Source organism: Erithacus rubecula (assembly GCF_903797595.1).
Source record: "Erithacus rubecula genome assembly, chromosome: 22".
NCBI lineage: Eukaryota > Metazoa > Chordata > Aves > Passeriformes > Muscicapidae > Erithacus > Erithacus rubecula.
This window is the reverse complement of record NC_136674.1, coordinates 299,751-314,433: the sequence shown is the minus strand read 5'-3', so window position 1 is coordinate 314,433 and position 14,683 is coordinate 299,751. Positions and strand designations below refer to the sequence as shown.

Here is a 14,683-nt window from a genome sequence, read left to right as displayed (position 1 = left end):
AGCTGACGGGGAGGAGATGGAGGTCTCTGCTCCCCCTGCACTCATGGCTGTCTGGGACCTGCCTGCTGCTCCCACCAGCTTTGTCCTCCCTGCCCACCCCTCCCTCCCACTGCGGTGATCCCCCTCCCCTCTCCTGCATTCCGGATGCTCCCTGGGCCGGGGTTCCCCACGCTGGGCACACGAGCGGCCTCAGCGCTGCCAGCTACACCCGGGGCTGACACAGAAACGCTCCGGCCAAGCCTCCCCTGGGCTCCAGGCAAGGGGTGATGGCTCGGGCGGTTTCCCTCTAGAATCATTCTGCAAGCTATTCATTAATGGGAAAGTATCCGGAGAGCCTGGGGGAGCTGCAGCCTGAGCGAGCCCGTTGTGAAAGGCACAGCAGAGCCGCTGGTGCTCCGCTCATTGCTCAGGTTGTGCTGAACTAAGGAGAAGTTTAAATGAATGTTTGCCACTTTGGGGAGTGGGGGGAGCTTTCTGTAGACTCTCCTTTCCGTGAAGCTGAGAGGGACGGGCAGGCTGTGCCCTGGTTTATTGGGAGGCTGTGGCAGCAGTTCCGAGCAGAGCCCCTGTCCCCGCTCTGTGCAGGGCTGCGGGCAGCGTGCGTGCCCCGCCTGGGCAGGGTGAGGGGCTGCGTTTCTCTGCCTGTCTCCACCTCTCCTGCCCTGGCCAGAGGGGGGAGTTTATTGGAGCTTTCCATGGACACCCGCTGCTGTCTGCAGCTAATGCTACCCTCGCCCCGTGGTGCTTCTGGTCTGTGGGTGCTTCATTAAGTGGTTCTGTAATTGGGGCTCAGCCAGAGCCACGTTTCATATTTGTAAAAGCTTTTAAAATTATAAAAAAAGATAGACCCGAACTTCTGGGTTTTAGCGCCCTCTTGTTCTTGCTGCAGCCTCAGTCGGAGTGTCCTGGTTTAACCCGCAGAGGCAGCAGGAATGGGAAGTTTTCTTTCCCTGTGTATTACCGAGAGTCTGAGCTGCTTCCCGCATGCCCTGGGGCACCTCAGGGAGCCTGGGCTGTGCAGACACCGGCACGGAGCCGGGTCCGGAGGGACGGAGCTGAGGAGGGAGCGCTGAGTGAGGCAGGGAGAGCCCTGCGCCCTCCGGAGGGATAAACGGGATAAACCCACCCATAGAGTCGGGATAAACTCACCCGCACACGGAGAGAGTCGGGATAAACTCACCCAGACACAGAGAGAGTCGGGATAAACTCACCCACCCACACGGAGAGTCGGGATAAACTCACCCGCACACGGAGAGAGTCGGGATAAACCCACCCACCCACACACAGAACCGGGATAAATTCACCCACACATAGAACAGGGATAAACTCACCCACACACGGAGAGTCGGGATAAACTCACCCAGACACAGAGTCGGGATAAACCCACAGAGTCGGGATAAACTCACCCCCGCGGGCGGCACTGGGGCATCACAGCAGTTTTCCCCCTGCCTGTCTCCGTTCTCTCCTCCAGTTGGGGTTTCGTTGGTTCCTATGGTAACTGTGGATGTGTCTGAGGGGCCGCAGAGCAGAGCCGGGACTGCAGGGTGGGACAGTGGGGACACGGGAGGGTGGGAGCCCTGGCAGCATCGGCAGGGCTCAGGTGACCCCCCAGGTGACCTGGCTGGGGAGCTGGGATGGAGTCTGAGACATTTGAGCAGTAAATGGGATTTGGCATGTGCAGACCCTGGGCTTGGTTTGGATCCATTGTGATCCCGACTTTTCTGTTACATTTTTTTATTCTTTGCCCACTTCAGGGAAAAGTGCTTGGAGCAGCTGAATCCCTCGGGATGGCAGAAGGGGAATTGCCCAGGAGCAGCTGCCCAGCCTTGGCTCGGTGTTTTCTTGTGCCAATGAAGCCTCTGAGGGGGCTGGAGGTGTCTCCAGCTCCTGGGTGCCTGTGGCTCTGCTCCAGGCAGTCTGGGCAGGCATGGGCTGTTTGAGGCCAGGCTGTGCTGGGGAGGGCAGACCTGAGCCAGATGGCAGCTAAGCTGCTGCCTGGGGAAAGGTCACCCTGGAGGGAGGCATCAGCCTGCAAAGGATCTCTGCATGTCACAGAGCAGCTCTGGCCAGGTGAGACAGCCAGGTGGGTTTGTTTGCAAGTGCAGGGGTCCCCAAGAAAGCAGGCAGAGACCCTCGAGCCCCTTGGACTGGTAAAGTCCTTGTTTCGGGGATGCTGGAGGTGGAAAAGTGGATGGGGGCTCTTGGGGCCCTTCCTCCTCTCGTGTGGAACCAGCTGGTGGAGTGATGTCCCACGGGGGTTCAGCAGCCCCTCACCTGCTGACAGCTCCTCAGCCTTTCTGCTCTGGTTATCTGCTCCTGGGTGGTGATGGGGTGTACTGACAAACCACAGAGCTAAGCAAAAAAAAATCTGTAAAAAAGCCCCTCCTTCAGGCAGTCACACCTCTTCTTTTAGCCCTATAAAGCAAAAATAGCACTGGAATAATCATGTCTCTGTGGAATGGAGGAGCCATGTAGAGCAATTACTGGGAGCCAGTGTGTGCAGGCAGAGCTCACATGAAAGAGCATGTGATGCTCCTCTGCTGATGGGAGCAGGAGGAGGAAGGTGGGAAGAGATGAAAGATTTGCTTGACCTTCGTAAAAAGAGCTGTGTCCAGGCTTGAGGCTCTTTAATATTTGATGGGCTGGAGCTGAGTTAATGGGAAGATGTGGGAATGATTTAGCATCTTGGAGGTGGCTGCACTGACTGTTACACTGATCTTGGGGGTTTGTTCTTGGGTCCTGTGAGGACAAGGTCTGGTGAGCAGATTGCATCTAAGTAAATTCCTTTGACTTATTAACACTTCATAAATGGATAATTGCATGTAAATGTATGTTTTGCAATTATATTCAGCCAGAGGAGCACATGCAAAGGAAATGCTGTCAAAACTGCTGCAAAGCAGCCAGCTGCAGCACCCAGGGAGGTTCTGTCTCTGTTCTCTGAACTGCTCCTCTCCCCTGCTGCCAAGTGTGGAGCCAGCCCAGTGTAAACCCAGCAGTGACGCCACCAGCCACCTTTCCTGATGGCCATGCCAGCGACCCTGCTCTGGCAGCGTGCCTGGGGCAGGACTGTGCAGGGCCAGGGTGCAGGGAATGCCCTGGGCTGCAGAAAGCTGGGCTCAGCTAAACCCAGTGCTGGGCTGGAGGGGCAGAGCAGGCTGGGCTGAGCCTCCCCGCGGGTCAGGGCTGGGTGGGTGCTGGTTGTGCAGGGCCCTGGAGCTCAGAGCCAGGCTGGGCACAGCAGGATGAGTTCCTGTGCTGGCAGCAGGTCCTGTGCTGGGCTCCTGCCGGGCGAGCTGCCTCGCAGTGCCGGGAGCTGCATCCAGGGATGGTGACCGGTCCCTGCTGCTGCCGCGGGGTGGCTGCTGCTGTCCCTGCTCCAGCTGCCATCAGGATGGTGGCAGGGCCGTGGCCAGCCCGGGGACTGGTGGGAGATGTCAAATGCAGCCCGGGCTGGCCGTGCCCGCTATCTGCGGCAGGCAGGCGGCAGCGCTTCCCCTTGTGCGAGGGCAGTTATCGCCCTGGCCGCCTGCCCGCACCGCCCTGCCCCGGCTGCATCCTCCTGCACCGGCTGCATCCTCCTGCACCCGCTGCATCCTCCTGCACCCGCTGCATCTTCCTGCAGCCGCTGCATCCTCCTGCAGCCTCACTGCATCCTCCTGCACCGGCTGCATCCTCCTGCAGCCTCACTGCATCCTCCTGCACCCGCTGCATCCTCCTGCACCCGCTGCATCTTCCTGCAGCCGCTGCATCCTCCTGCAGCCTCACTGCATCCTTCTGCACCCGCTGCATCCTCCTGCACCCGCTGCATCCTCCTGCAGCCTCGCAGCCCGCCCGGGACACTGACAGCTCTCACAGCAGCGGGAAGGTGCTGTCAGCTCCGAGGGCTTGCAGTGTTTCAGCCATTGGATCTGGTAAGCCTTAGCTATATAAAATTCCAGCCTGGGGCAATGGGCACTGGCGCAGCTCCCCGGTGCTCCCCCCGGTGTCGGACTCTGCCTCGGTGACCTGCTGTGGGTGTTTGGGGTTATGTGAGGGTGTTTCTGCAGAAAGCCCGGCCGTGGATCAGAGGAGCTGGGTTGGGATCTGCTGACGTGTGAGGTGACGCTCCCGCGAGTGCCGCCCCGTCCATATGCTAAAATGTTGTTGTTGCTGTCAGACTGCCTCCCATATTTAAAGCTAGATTATCCACAATTACATCTGCCCAGAGGACTGAGCAGCCCCACGTGGGTCTATTTTTAGCTCTGTCTCAGAGCTAATAAACTGCGCTGTTTTTTCCTGCCGTATTTCGAGGCTGTTTGCAGTCGGAGGGCGGCTGCTGGGCCGGGCAGCTCTGAGCACACACAGCTGATGGGTGGAGGGGCCGTGAGGGGTGGCTGGGGCAGCACTGCCCGCGGCTCCTGCTGTCCGCGCTGTCCCGGGGTCGCCAGCCAGGCTTTGCCTTTGCCGTGCCCTGCCCCGTTGGTGCCGCCGGCCCTGCGCCCACCCTGTGCCCAGGCTGTGTGGTGTGGCCATCAGCAGCCCCCTCTCTGCCAGCCCGAGCAGGGCAGGCGTTCTGCCCAGGCGCGTGCTTGATTGCTGACGGTAATTGTGTTAATCACCTAAGAGCCGGCGGGGTCCGGCTGGGGCAGGGTGGGCAGCACCGGCACCCAGCGGCGTTCCCGTGCCACGGGCAGGCTCCAGTGGCCCTCCCCATTCCTGCTGCTTTCTTTCCTGGGGGCTCCTGATGCTCTCGGTGACCCACACGGCATCCAAGGAGCTCGCATCTTCCAAAGGCTGTTGTGAGAACACGGCTCATCTCGGGCTCCCGCCCAGCAGAGACGTGTAGAGGCTTGGCAGGTACTTGAATAGGTCAGAGCCGCATTCTGAGTCTCTGCGAAGTCTCAAAGGTCAGTCCTTTCAGGCACTGTCCTGTGTTGTTCCTCTCAAATGTTACTGGTGCCACACCGGGGACGTGACAGCTCCTTTCTCCTACAACAATGTGGTGTTAATCCTTTCCAATTTGGAATTCAGAGCCCACTCTCTAAAGCCCTGACGAGCTGTTCTGGGTCTCCTGTTCCTGATCACTGACGAGGTTGCCACAGTGTGAGGTGATTTCAAGAGGAAGATGGTGGTGCTGCTAAAAACTGCTTCGTTTTCCATCTCTTCTTATTTGGAGCGAGAGGCAAGGAAAAATATGTAGAGCAGCAGAAACCCCTGGATGTGATTGACTTCAGAACGTTCCCTGTAGTATGGATGTGTCAGAGATAATACCTGTGTTTTAGCTCCACAAATTACACGTCTTCTAATGCTTTCACATCAAACAGGGCGTGAGGGGGAGGCGGAAATTGAGACGGTGCCGTCCCCAGGAGCCGCTGGGGCCGGGGCACTGCTGCTCCTGCTGCCGCCCCCTGGCTCTGGGACCTGCCCCGACCCCTCCCACGCCCCATGGATAAAGTTCGGGCCCCATGCCGAGGTCTCTGGCTGGATCCCAGTGGTGGCTGATTGGAAGCCAGGACGGCCTTAGCTCTGTGTGGGAGCAGGGGCTGGGCTGGCTGCTGGTGGTGCTGGAAGCCCTGGGTGAGTGGCCCATGTTAGTGCCTGTGCATCCCAAATCTGCCTTATTAGTGATGCTGCTGATGAATGGTGACATTTAGCTCACTGATTTACTAGTAAAATTCAGAGGATCTGCTCATGCTGCAAAGACTAATTTCCTCTGCTGATTTGATCTAATTTAATTGGATGCTGAAATCTTGGAGCTCATCTCTTCAGGAGGCCTGTGTTCACAGGGAGAAATACCCCAAATTATCAGAAGTACAATTTCCATGTAATTGTGCTGCTGCCATGGCCATGACTTCCTCGTTCTGTATCAGCTGTGGTGGGGCTGATGCTGCCCCCAGTTGCCACCACACGGCCAGGCTGCTGGGCAGGGAGAGCCCAAAGGTGACCCACTTGGGCTGTCTCAATTACAGGAGGGAGTTTGGCTCCTAGCCAGTGGCACACAATGGATGGGAGAGGTGTACAAGAGACTCCTTGTACCCACAGCTTGCTTTGTTCTTTGATAAATAAGTCTTGGAAAGCCACCCACTGATGTGTTCGTGTTGAAGGCATGGTCAGTGCTCCAGGCTCTGTCACTGGAGCTCTTGGCTGGCTCTCTCAAGGCTCTGGGCTCAGGTACAGCTCAGTCTAACCCCCTTTGGAGCAGGTCTGGTCAGTGTGTCTGTCCCACACCGTTCCATTGGGATGCTCTGAGGGCTGTGCCCTGGAGCAGGGGCAGCCTGGGCTGCTCCAGCACCTTCCTCAGCTCTGCTCCTCATCATCCCCTCTGCCCAGGACAGGGGCACAAGGCCCACCTGACCTCAGCTGCTTTCTGCAGCGAGAATTCTTCTTGGTTTTGTTCTTTTGTTGTGGCTTTGGCCACTCCTCTGCCTATTGCTGGGGAGAGGGACACTCATGGACCCTGAAGGTCCTTGACTGCACTCATCACAGGGATGGGCTCTGGACAGGGTGAGCCCATGGCCTGTGTGCTCCTCCTTGAGCTCAGCATGAAAATTTCTCCTTTCAGCCCTGCTCCTCTGTCAGGAGCCACAGGAGCCATCAGGGCTGGGGCATTGCTGTACCAGGGGCAATTCCCTCTGCAGTGGGGTGGCAGCTGGGGCTGCCCCACACCCATCCAGTCTCTCAGATCTGTGCTGTGGGGTGGCTGCTGGTGTCTCACACCTCTCTCTCCGTTTCTGGGGAGATAAGCTCGCTGTGCTCTGTCTCTCATTGCCTGCATGGAGGAGCTGGCTCTGTGCTTCCCTGGGATTTCCTTCATGTCTTTCTAACTGAAGCCATAAAATAAATTTCTAATCAGATTACTTGGGGCTAGATGAAATGTAATCTAAAGCTATTTCTTGTGATACTTCTCTAAAAGTGGATGCCCTCTTATCCTCCTCCTGCAGCACCGATTGAAACCCTGTAATCACTTTCTCCTCGTTTGCAAGCTCCCAAATCCGTTTCTGCCATGCCAGGGAAATCGGGATGTGACTGCTCCTTTGCAGGGACACAGTTGCTATTTTTGGGTTTTGTTGCATTGTCTCCTTTTGTTCCTCTCTGGCTCCCAGTGCTGGTGCAGCTGCCCCATCTCAGCTCTCCCACCTGGGCAGTGCAGGTGCCCGTGCTCAGGTGAGGCGGTGCCCAGAGGGGCTCTGGGGAGTGCCTGGGCAGTGGCCAAGGGTCCCAGGGTGGTGAGGAGGGGCCCAGGCAGATCTGGCTTTCTCTGGGCTCCCCATGCAGCTCAGGCACGGTGCCATGGGATGGGCTTGGCTGCTGGCAGATGCCTGGCATAGCTCGTGTATTTCTGGCACTGTCCCTCCTCAGCGAGGGAACCAGAAATATCTGGTGCCCAGGGAGGCACAGAGGGTGACAGGGACGGATCCTGCACTGTCTGAGGAGGCTCTGAGCCTGCAGAGCTGGGCTCAGCTGTGCCTGCAGCTCAGGTGTGAGCACAGGGCTGCTCCTGTGCAGGTGGAAAGGCCCCTGCAGGTGGCTGAGGAAGATGGATGGGCTGCTCACCTGAGGGGATTTCATCCCATGGCAGCATCTATACAAAAGCCAAAGCTGTTACATAAATTAACGGCCTAATGATAATAATATTAATGGTGTCATTTATTCATGGCAGATTCAGCACTCCCAGGGACAAAGGCTCAGTCCTGTCCTGCCCTGGTGTTCTCAGCTCCCTCTCTCTCAGTCCAGACAGCCAGGTGATGTGCTAACCACGGCATGTAATTGTCTGACCTGTCGTGTGCTCCCTCCAGCCCCTCAGGCTCCCTGCTTCACTGCCAGCTGCTTTCTCTGATGCAAAAATGTCAGGGCATTCTTCAAGAGATTTGTATTTCTTCATAAAACAGGGCAACTGCTTACCCTGGAGGGGCTTTAGTGACAGAAAGGTGATACTGATGATTTGAAGGAAGGATGGGGTCCTGGAGTCTCTTGAACTGCAGGTTCTGTGTTGGAGATGTGCTTTGGGACGTGCCAGAGCTTCTGGGGGTGCTGGCCCTGGCAGGGCACCCCAGTGCCCTTCAGGAGGGTGATGGTGCCTTGGGGGCGTCGCTGCAGGAACGGGAGGCTGGGTGGAGCTGCAGGGGCGAGGCACAGGGTGGAGCTGCAGGTGCACCAGCCCTGGCACTGTGTGTCCCTTCCTGGGCACCCCTGCCAGCCTGCCCTGCCCCATCCTGCAGCAGCTGCCGCATGGCAGAGCCTCAGAAACACAGGGCAGCTTCTGCAGGGTCTGTCACAGCCAGAGGTGATGTCCTGAGGGGCAGCAGCTCCTGGCTCCTTTGCCCTCTGTGAGCTCCTAGGGACCCCCAGTCCATCTCACCCCTCAGCCTGTAAATTACAAATGAGCTGCAGTGAGTCCAGATGCAATTACTTCCATTGTGGGCTGGACCATGTTTGGCTGGAGAGGGAACCTGGCTGAATTTCTGCTCAAAGTGTTTGTCTGTTTCCAAATAGGAGAGAATTGAACATCTTTAAAAATCAATACAAAGCCACTTCAGCATAAACCAAGGGGAGATTAATACTTAACTTGCCTGGAAAAGGGGAGGGGAGATGTGGAAAATGTCTCCAGAGACAGAGACTCAATGAAATTCGAATCTGCCTGTTTAATGCGAGAGCTAAAAGATTTTAAATTAACCCCCTCCCCCTCCATTAACTGGAAACTAATGAGGTGCTGGAGAATTGGTGTAATTTGGCACAGAAATAAGATCTAATTTTTTTTTCCTATGCCTGAGAAATTTGTCAGACTGATAGCTTCAGCTTGAAGGAAAGCAGACAGGTATTTTCTGCAGGAAGAGATCTGTTGGTCTACCAAAAACTTTATTGAGAGGCTTGACAGAGCAGGTAACACTCAGGTTTAGCACGATTCTTTCCTCTTACCCACTTACATTCTTTCACCACCATTCAGAATTTAGCATCATCTGATGCTGTTCTGAGGGGACAGAAATGCATTTCAGAATTTTTGGATAATGAGTTGGACTTTTCCTGTAAGGAAGTGAATACCTTGGCATTTGTCTGCTGGAATTGCTGCTGCCTCAGTCTCCCCAGGGACCCTGAGATGTGGTGAAATACAAAAATACTGATCTTGGGTTCAGGTTTGGGTCTTGACCCTCTGGAGTGCTCCACGTGCTCGGTGGGGTCAGGATGGGTGCCGTGGTGACACTGAAATGTCTGGTTCATCTGGGGTGAATTCATGTGGTGTGTTGACAAAAATAACATCAGGCCTGTTTTTATCTGATTTACAGAAAGAGATTACGGTGATGATAGGGATTTTGTTGTCGTTGCATTTAAAGCATCCATCTGATTAGAGATTCTGCTGAAACCTTCAGATAGAGAAGGCCAGAAGTGAGGTTCTGCTGCTCTCCTTGAGGGTGGCAGGCAGGGGAGTGGGCAGGGCAGTGGGTGAGGCAGGAGGAGGCAACAGGAGCGGCTGTGCCCTGCCAGATGTGTTCTGTGGCCTCTGCAAGCTGTTTCTCCTGAGCAAACACATTTATTACAGGCTTTGCCAGGGGAGCCCCATGCGTTGTTAATGATTGACTGCCCCAGCTGGGGGTTTCCAGGCAGCTCCTGCTCCGTGCTGGGCTCCTGCCCTGTGGTGGGGAGCAGGGCCCTTTCACCTTTCCCTGGGGGCTGCTCAGGGTCCTGTTCCCCAGGTCCTGCTCCAGGGGATGGTGGATGTGCTGCCTGCAGCCTCTGTGTGCAGATTCCAGGTTGTGGCAGGGACAAACCCAGACCCCTGAGCCTGTGGCACTTGGAGCAGCTGCCCCTGTGTGCCACTGCCTCCCTGCTGGGGCCAGGCTGGCTAAACCCCCCGGCGCAGGGGGATCCTGTCCACTGTTGCAGTGGCTGCAGGGATAAGGAGAGCCGGTAGGTTTGGGCAGGTGCCAGTATCCCGAGCTGGGTGGATGTGCTCAGGTATGATCTCACACCTGCTGGGACGGGGCTTTCATCCCTCGGACTAGGGAGCTGCTCAGAGTGCTGTAGCTTGTCCCGTGCCTAGTTCCTGTGAAAATTAGACGGGCACAGAAGGAAGGTGAGATAAGGGGGCAGAGGGACCCGGGTGTTTTATCACCACGGCAACAAGGACTTCCAGGGAAAGGTGCTGAGGTGAGAAGTAGATAATTTACAGTTTACTTAATAAAAAAAGAACTCATTTCCTGAGGGAGCTGTGTGTCAGCTCCCGGTGTGCGGGCCGGGCTCGGGGCCCGGTGCTCGGGGGAGGGATGCTCTGGCCGGGCAGAGGGGCGGCAGGGCCGGCCTGGGGGTCCTGCGGGGTCGCTGGGGTGAGGAGCCCGTCAGCGGGGCAGGAGCGGGGCGTCTGTGCGGGGCTTGGAGGGGCTGCGCTGCCGGGAAAGCCCCGGTACCGGGGTGACCCGGAGGCTGTGCCAGGTCGGTCCCCGGGCCCGTGACGCGCTCAGAGCCCCGCCCGCCCGCAGAGCCGGCCCGGGGGTGTCCGGGGGGCTGCGGACACACCCCCGGCCTGAGGGGAGGGGGGCAGAGCTGCTCCCATTCACAGCCTCTCCCGCGGGGCTCCGTTACCGGCCCCGCTCTCCGTTACCGGCCCCGCTCTCCGTTACCGGCGCCGCGCTCGTTACCGGCCCCTCTCTCCGTTACCGGCCCCGCTCTCCGTTACCGGCGCCGCGCTCGTTACCGGCGGCGCGGGGCGCGCGCGGGGCGGCGCGGGGCGGGGGCGGTCGCGGCCGTGGACGCGCTGCCGCCCCCGCTGGTGCCGGTGCCGGTGCCGGTGCCGGCGCTCGGGAGGCGGCGGCAGCCACCATGTCCCGGGCGGGCGGCAGGACGCGGTCCCGGCGCGCGGGGGTGCGGGCGGCCGTGGTGCTGATCGGGCTCCTGCACCGCTCCCGGCAGAGCAGCGAGAGAAGGTGACGAGCGGGCGGCGGGCAGCGCTCGGTACCGTCGGGCGGGCAGAGCGCAGGGGGCTGCGGGGGGACTCGGGGCCGGCGGTGGGGGGAATTACCGGGCGGGGGAGGCCGGCGGAGGTACCGGGAGCTGGGAACGCGCACCGGGATAACCGTGACCCGCTCGGGTGTGCGCTGTGCGCCCGAGCGGTGCCGGGGAGCCGGTACCGGCACGGCCGTGACCGCTCGGGTGTGCGCTGGCGCCGGTACCGGTATTACCGGGATTACCGGGATCACCGCGAGTGCCCGGTGTGTGCCTGCGGGGCCGCGCTCCCAGGTGAGCCCCGGGCCAGGTGAGCCCGGCAGGAGCAGCGCGGTGCTCGGGGCCCCTCGGCTCCCGTGCCCGCGGATCTGCTGGAACGCGGCTCCGCCGCTTTGTGCGCGCCGGGAACAGCTGACAAACGGTTTCATCTTTCACCGCCGAAACCACGGGCTGTACTTGGTGTCCAACTTTGTGCCGTAGGAAGCGGCCTGTCCGCGGGGCTGTGCGAGCAGGATCTGCTCCCCCCGCTCCGCACGGGACTGCTGCTGCCCTCGGAGAATGACCCCGCGCTGATCCCTGCTGCCCCGGCAGGGAGCTTTCCTCTGCTGCTCTGGCAACTTTGGCGTTAAAAATAGTCAGAAATATGCACCCGAACCTCACAGTGTGTACCTCTGCTTCAGGGTGCAAGCAATATGGGCACTGCTGCATGCTGAGGGCTTTTTTCTTTCTTTTTTCTTGGTTCAATTTGTGATTTTGTACCAAACTCGAATGAAGAGTTGATTATTTGGAATCGTAATTGTAAAATATTCTCCTACTCCCTAATCTATAAGCATGAAAAATCAGAGTGGGGTGACTGAGGATGAGGGTTTTGTCTGCCATCAGTTGTGGATTGCAGGGTTTGTACCCCATTTTTTCACTGTTCCTGGTGTAGGGGCTTTGCCTTGGAACCAGCTGGTGCCATGGAGAGCAGGATTTCAGTGATGCTCTAAAGACTGAACCCCGGCGTTCCTGGGGAGTTCCTCTGTCACCAGTTTGGGATATTTTCTTCTCCCCTGCTGGCGTATTAGGTAGATCATCAAAGCAGAACAGTTGGAAAAAAACAACCTGCAGGTCCTGGATGAGCAGCAGTAGTGGCTGGGGGGGTGACCTGAAGTCTCTCCTGCTTTCATGTGTGGTGGAGAAGCCCCCGTGTCTGGGGCCTGTCCAGGTGCAGAGTGACACTGGTGGGGGCCCAAATGATCCTCTGGGTGTTGCACCCACTGGAACTCACTGGCCAATCCTGCATTTGCCTCCAGGGCAGGGACTAGTTACACCTAGCAAGACTTTGCCAAAGAGTTGTCCTTCCCCCAGGTACCAGATTTCTGTGAATGAGCTCAGCAGGACACTGGAGTGCTTAGAAAAAACCTGGCTCTGAACTTGCACAGGAATCTGCCCCATGATGTGTGAATTTGGTTTTCCTTTTTGTTTTTTCCCCAGCATCATGTTGTGCACAAAACCTCCCAGTGCTCCTCTTGCTGTGGGGTTTACTGAGTACAAAAATCACAGAGGCATCTCAAGGGGAGAGCAAGAAAGACCCTGAGGAGGTTTTTTTCTGTCTGCCTGGACTGAGGAGCCTCCATGGGAGTGATTGCAGGAATTCAAGCAGTGCTTTACGGTGGTTGTTTCATCTTATGCAAGCTGCCAGGGCCATCAGAGTGACATAATCTGCAGGAAAAGGAAGGGACTGCTAGCGGCATCGTCAAAAGGGACTCTGTTCCTCCACCTGCTCCTATTTGCTTTTTTCCTCCTACATTCAGTCTTTGTTCTGCATTTGCAATTGAATTTTGCTTTCCATGAGCCATATGCAAGCCTGGCAGGATCAGTGGCAGCTGCAGAGCCTGTGGTGGCCCGTGTCCCTTCCTTGTCAGCAGCACACACACCAGGCTCCCCTGGCACAGCTGGGCCGTGCTGACCTGCCCTTCCACCTGCAGCCTTCTCACCTGGGCCTCCCCTGCACACCTGGGCTGGGGGGAGGAGCAGGGAAGTCTGGGGGGTGGCTGCTGCTCCTGTTTTGCTCTGGGATTTGGAGCTGTATTTGTATCTGAATGAATTTCCCCGACTGTCCCGGGTGCAGGTGAGGGGAGCTGTGGTGGCTGTGCTCTCCCAGGTGAGAGCTGTGGGTGGGTGGGTGCCCTGGTGGGGGGCACTTCCCCTCTCACAGCCCCCTCTGCCCTCTGGCAGCAGTGCCAGGGCATTTGGAGACGCAGGTTTCTGGGAGCTGTTCTCTGCAATTTGCAAATTATTGAATCAGCTCAGAAACGGCTGCCCGAGGCTCCTGGCTGGGCTTTGGCAGGAATAGGATCAGACGAGCCTTCTGGTCTGAAAATGTCTGCAAGTGCCTTGGCTGGTTTACCCAGATCTGCAGGAAATTGCCACTTTCTCTGTTCCTGCGAGGGAGAGTAGGCAGCACATTTTGTAAAAGCTTAAAACTTCTTTTCACCATTACTTGCATATGGAGCCAGGCTGTCCTGGGCTGGCCCGGCCCAGGGGGAAGCCCGTGGCCAGGGGAAGGACTCCAGTGTCTGTAGAGGTGCAGGCATGGTCAGCCTGGCCAGAGCAGGCAGCAGGGATCCTGCCTGCTCAGCGTGGGACACTCTGAACTGTTCAGCAATGTTTATCTGCTGCTCAGGGGGGCAATTAAAGCCAAGCCCACTGGCAGTTAAATGGCACCTTTCTGTGAGCAGGGCTGTGGTCCTGCTCCAAGGGCAGTGTGTGTGTGCAGGTGCAGCCTGGCAGTTTGCAAACACGGAATTTATTGCAAGAAAGGTAGATGAGAAAGTGCTGCACTTTTTTTTTTTTTTATTCTTGCTGACTCTCAGGCTTTGATGTGAGAAGGCAGCACTGTGGATAGGGCTAGGCTGAGCCAGGGCATAACAAGGTAAATCAGATTTTAGGGAGGATGTTCCACAGCCCGAGGGTCTGAGCACTGCAGCTCCGAGTGCCTGGGCTGGACCCCACGTGTGGGGGACTCTGGAGCCCCCCACGACTGTGTGAGGTGAGTGGGAGCCTGCAGCAGTGCATGTCCTCTGCTGAGGACATCATCCTCGCTGGGATGAGTGATGATGCAGCGAGATGTTGCCTGCCTGGCATCCTGGGATTGGGTGGAGAGCTGCTCAAAGTCAGGGCAAGGTTCTTCATTCAGGCACTCACTGCAGATTTCCAGGTGTAAACTCACAGCAAGGTGCCCTTGTCTGTATTGCAAAAACCCCACAGTTTTGGTTGAGTTTTTTTTTTTTTTCTCTCAATTTGTGAGCAGCTGGCAAGGGCTCCTGGCCAGTGCTGCTGTGTCAGCAGGTGCTCGTGTCCCAGGAGCCAGGGGCTGGTCCCAGCTGTGTGGGGGATGGAGAGGGGGATGAGCAGCCTGTGCCCCACTCCCACTGTGGGCAGGGCTAAACCCAGGCAGGGGGAGGATGGAAAGTGATATGGGAGCACAGTCCCCTCTGAAAACTTGTAAGACTGAGCATGGAATATTAAACAAACTAAAAAGGAAGCAGCTGGCAAGGTGATGGCCATCAAGGATAAAAAATGATGACTCCAAAAATAGAGGCTGTTAATTTACAGGAGACTCATTGCTGACCTTCTCAAGGAGGAGGCATCTGACAGGCAGAACTTGTTGCTGCAGGAGTTTGGTGCCTCCTTAGGCCAGGTTTGGTCTGTGGAATTAAGCACAGGCATACAGGTAGCCTGGGATGCTCCCATCTCGTTTGCACATCTTGGCAGAGCCAACACG

General features: G+C 57.4%; 1 protein-coding gene across 10 annotated transcripts in view; it reads left to right on the top strand.

Annotated features, from left to right (window-relative positions):
* The window catches only part of RAP1GAP2 (RAP1 GTPase activating protein 2), a 51,015-nt gene that overhangs the window by 17,391 nt on the left and 18,941 nt on the right, over positions 1–14,683 (top strand). For 2 of the 10 annotated variants that reach the window (XM_079325349.1, XM_079325350.1), the window contains exon 1: positions 10,600–10,895. The exons of 6 other annotated variants lie outside the window; for them this stretch is intronic. In XM_079325349.1, coding sequence (XP_079181475.1) covers positions 10,792–10,895 — 104 coding nt within the window. In that variant the 5' untranslated portion in view covers positions 10,600–10,791. 2 more of the 10 variants (XM_079325353.1, XM_079325345.1) reach the window with 2 other exon arrangements.